Source organism: Austrofundulus limnaeus, unplaced genomic scaffold, assembly GCF_001266775.1.
Source record: "Austrofundulus limnaeus strain Quisiro unplaced genomic scaffold, Austrofundulus_limnaeus-1.0 Scaffold215, whole genome shotgun sequence".
NCBI classification, from domain to species: Eukaryota; Metazoa; Chordata; class Actinopteri; order Cyprinodontiformes; family Rivulidae; genus Austrofundulus; species Austrofundulus limnaeus.
Genome location: NW_013952617.1, coordinates 86,738 through 91,265, shown reverse-complemented (window position 1 = coordinate 91,265; position 4,528 = coordinate 86,738). Strand labels below are relative to the sequence as shown.

Sequence of the window (4,528 nt, the reverse complement as noted above, 5' to 3'; positions counted from 1 at the left end):
CAATTAAAATCATTCATCTAGAGAACATGGCAAGTTGTTTTTATTTATTTTTTAATACATATAAGTTTTTTGACAGGGGTGTTAAACAGAGAATCATCTTTGCTTTAATATGTGGCAAACAAATGTTCTGTTAGTTAATGTGGTTTAATTAGAAGAACTCAGTGAATCTCACAGACAGCCTGCGCGCGCAGCGACGCGCTCATACAGCAGTCTCTCAGGAGGAGAGTTTAGTCACTCACACAGAGTTGGACAGATCTGTTCAAYAACAACATTCTGAACATATATTTAAAATAAAGTTAGGTTTTACAGACCAAAGTCTCTGGTAGTTCAGGAGCAAAGCGCAGGAAGAGTGGAGGAGGAGATGTATGGACTGATCGCTGCAGCAGCTCGAGTCGAGCTGGCTCGCTGCTTCAAYCAAACTGCTCTCACTGAAAGTCCCGCCCTGCTCTGCTCTGATTGGACAAATGGCTCTGGACTTCATCTGATTTGTTGAAGGCAGTGTCCGTTTAATCCTTATATCAGGGACCCGCTGTGGCACACCGAACAACGATCCATTCATACCAGTGCCGCTTGATTTTTTTTTTTTTAAGAAATCAGGTCAAACTGGTCGCACTCTAGAGCCCTGCTAGCTGTTGTTTTGACAGACAATCAGGTACAATCTTTGGGAGCTTTATGACATTCCATCTGGTGCGCTTTTTCCTTTTTTGACCGCCCATGCGTACCTGCGCACTGCTTATGTGCCACTCTGACCATAAACCTTTTATACCTGCACATTTGTTTTGGTCCTTTGCAGAATTGAGCATTTGGAGTTCCTAGATGAGAGGGAGCTGCTTCAACAGCTTCTCCAACACTACTGCATCTGCTGGGCCTCCAAGGACAAACTCAGGCTGGGTAATATGCCACACCAGTATTACAGCTGCTTTTTATCAGTTACAGGAAGTCTTGTCTGTTTCAAAACACTCCAAGGCTACAGTGGCACCTTTTCACAAGTTATTTATTTACTTTGTGCAGTCATTTACCTGAACAAATCACCTTGTGTTTCCTCAGGTCTGTCCCAGGTGGCGTTTTGAGTGTGAAGTTTTTCCACGTGAGTTCATCGAAATCAACAGGAGGTGAAAATCTAAGCGAGGAGACACTAGGGGGAAAATAAAGCCCTTTTTCTTCATCAAGTTCTCATCAGATAAACTGTTCCAGCTTCATGAAAGTTTGGTTTCACAAGCACCTGTTGGAGGTCAGTTTGTGCTTTTCATGTCAAAACAACAGTGTGAGTTACCGATTGTAAAATAAACAGTGGACACAACTAGAGAATCATTATGTCCAAATCATTTCATCCATGGAAATTAAAAACATTGAGACGTCATGCATTGGTACTTMTGTGATTTTTATTTACCTTTTTAAACAGCAAAAAGTTCACTTATTTGAAATGAGTCCTAGTACCATCTCCAAATTGAAGGCCAAGTTCCATAAAATGGGGGATGTCTAAGAAGACAACAACAAGAATCCACTGGATTTCTTCTCTAAACTTTATTCTCATCTTCTGACTCCAATCAGGTTCACAGCAGCAGTCAGCACAAGGCCTTCAGCTAAAACTAAACCAAAACAGCCCAGTCTGTCCAGGCTGGATCTAACAGAGAGACTGCAGAAAACCTAACAACTTCTTTCTATAAAATGAACCTTATAATGCACTTCTCTTCCTGGTTACACCCCTGGAGGTATTACCTTTTACGTCAGATGTAGAACGTAGCTCATTTTTGTTTAGGCTAAAAGAAAGAACACATGATGAGACACACCAACTCTCATTCTGTGAAATGATGAAAGTGTAAAAATACAAAACTGCATCAAACATTTAATCATTTACAAAATTTCCTTTACTGCTATTAGAGCTCTCCAAGGGCCACACTTTACGTCTTTACTGTCTTGGGAGTGTGCCGAAGCAGTCAACTAACGGGGGAGAAATAATAGTGTTACTGTTAAATGGGTACCAGGACATACTGGCAGTAATAGTAATAAGAGAGCTGATTACCTTGCAAAAGATGGCAGTCAGGCCCACTTCAAAGGACCAGAACCTGTTGTAGGTATCTCAACCGCAGTCTGTAGGACGGTCCTACAGACCTGGATCAAACGTCAACACTTAATCCGCTGGAGGGAGCCRACAGACTCCAGACAGGCACTGGAACTGCTAAATGGCCCAAATCTTAAGTTTGGAAAAACTTTTATCGCCCTGACAAGGAAAACTCTACACTGGTTGGAGTCCTAACTGGGAACAATCTGCTCAACCACCACAAAATAGTGATGGGACTCCATGACAATGGTCTGTATGACGTCTGTGGCATTGCATTAGAGACTTCTTTGCACTACATAGGCCACTGCCTGGATCTGACCGGTCAAAGGAAAAGAAATCTTGGGGACCCCTTTTTGGATCCTGAGAAGCTCAGAACACAGTGTTTCTAACCTCGTGTCCTTCATCCGAGGGATGCAAAGGTTTGAATGCTCAGTGCCTTTTTGGGGAGAGCAGTGGTCCCACTTACAAGGCCCCTGCTCATGTGGGTTCTTTATCTATCCCCACTATAAACCATAAAACATGCCTGACATTGTCAGGCATGCATACAAGCATATGGGGCCAATACAAACTGCTGAGTACCATTTTGAATTGCTGCAATGACATTTCATCTAATTGTACAGCCTGCTGCATCTGTTTTTCAGTTTAGATTTCTTGGTGACTTTAAATTGAGCCCTCTGTGGGCTGTTCATTTTAGTTTTCATCAAATAATTATTGTGTTCCTAACACATTACTCATTCCATCTCAGTACATCCAGCATATTGTTTTTTTTTTAATCTGATGTGTTTTCAAAGTGTTCCCTTGTTTATTTTTTCTTCAATGTAGTTTTTGTTATAATATTGCTTCCAGATAATAAAGACACATTTCCAATTTAATTAAACACATTTTTTAGATCTGATAAAACAGTTCAAATTTTGACCTTACATCCAATGCTTATGTTATGGTGTGAGAGAAAACTAAACAGGAGATTTTATGACCTATTTTAACATTTTCATCTGTAAAATGATACACAGAAAATTACTTAATACTGTAAGAAAATACATTTGAAAGAAGCACTAAAAATTTAAGAAATGAAAACATGTGGGCAAGTTCTTTATTTTCTGTTTCAGTTATCGATGGCATGATTCTCCTTCAAATGGAGAAAATAGTACTTTTGAAGAGTTTTCTAAACAGGTGTTTTGGTGTTTGTAATATCCAGTCATTTGCAAAGTGCTGACATAGCAAAATACAGTGGTGATTCGAAAATTGACATTGGCTACTCTAGGTAACAAAGAAATAAAACTAGATAAAAGTGGTAGTTCAAGAATATAGGAAATAATGTGAAAGTACAATTTCTAAAGGTGTATATGGTTTTAGTTTACATTGTTTGAATAAGGTTTTGTCAAATTTATCCTTAACTTTTATTTGAGGGGTAACCTAAACCATCTTCATTTCTTTTACAGTATAAAGTAACTCACTGCAGATGGCCTTCATTTGTTTTCATACATCTTAGACATGTAGGTAACCAAAAATCATTGTCCCAAATAGTTTCTTTTTGTGATACCAGTTGGACAAATTTCTGCCCAGTGGTTTCAGTTAATGTCTATTCAAGTAGTTTTCCCTATACAGTTCTGAAATGTTGGTCCACACTCAATGTAAACAAGGCATTGGTTGAATCTGCTGAAAACCACATAGAATTTGTACCTATATTAGCTGGCCTTAGTTTATGTATGGTAAATAAATATGGTCGAATCAGACAAGCATAGAATCTTGATGTTTAAGCGTAAATGTAGGAGTGTGTCTGCTGCTAAATGCAAAAAAGAAAAAAAGATCAAGTGAGTCGACTTTCAGGAAGAAATACTGGGGATCAGTGTAGCGGTGTTTTAACTCAGGAACTTACATATTGATTCTATGTGTTCAATGTGTTTTTTGAAAGTTTATTTAGCATTGTCCTTTATACACTGTCTCTGCAGGGTCCTGATTCAGAGATTTATGGACTTAATTCTTTCCAACCTAACTATTAGCTTTAATGTGTTTGTAGTACATGTAGTACAGAGAGCATAGGGAGGCTCCAGACTGGGCTTGAAAAACACACTTGAAGTATTTTTTTGCTGTTCTGTCCTCCGTGCTGTTTGTTCTAAACATGATGTTTAGGTGCTGTTATCACCTCTTTATAACATCATTAGGGCCACAGAGAGTAAAGTCCGTCTTGTTTATAGGAGTGGAAAACAATTTCCTCTGCTGGCAGATGTTTGGAGGAATGATTGGTGCTGGTTTGGCTGCATTTGAAACCAGAACACAAAAAAACATAAAAGAAAGAAAGGAAAAAAAGAGGAAAAAACTTGTCGCAATTCATTGATTGAACTTTAAAAGAAAAATGTTTGATTTAGTTTTGGATTGTTAAGCTGGTTTTATAAAAGAAGATTTGATTTTAAGATTAGGTGGTTAGCAACTAAAATACTGATGTGGAAAACAAATGTTATTCAACTG

At 38.5% G+C, this 4,528-nt stretch overlaps 1 protein-coding gene across 1 annotated transcript in view; it reads left to right on the top strand.

The window, feature by feature from the left end:
- lcmt1 (leucine carboxyl methyltransferase 1) overlaps nucleotides 1-1,360 on the top strand; it is a gene marked incomplete at its 5' end in the record, with an annotated part of 9,883 nt that extends 8,523 nt beyond the window's left edge. Inside the window, 2 exon segments of the mRNA XM_014019268.1 lie at nucleotides 794-891; nucleotides 1,048-1,360. Of these exon segments, the coding sequence (XP_013874722.1) occupies nucleotides 794-891; nucleotides 1,048-1,070 (121 nt within the window). The 3' untranslated portion in view covers nucleotides 1,071-1,360.
- Between the last annotated feature and the right edge of the window lie 3,168 nt (nucleotides 1,361-4,528).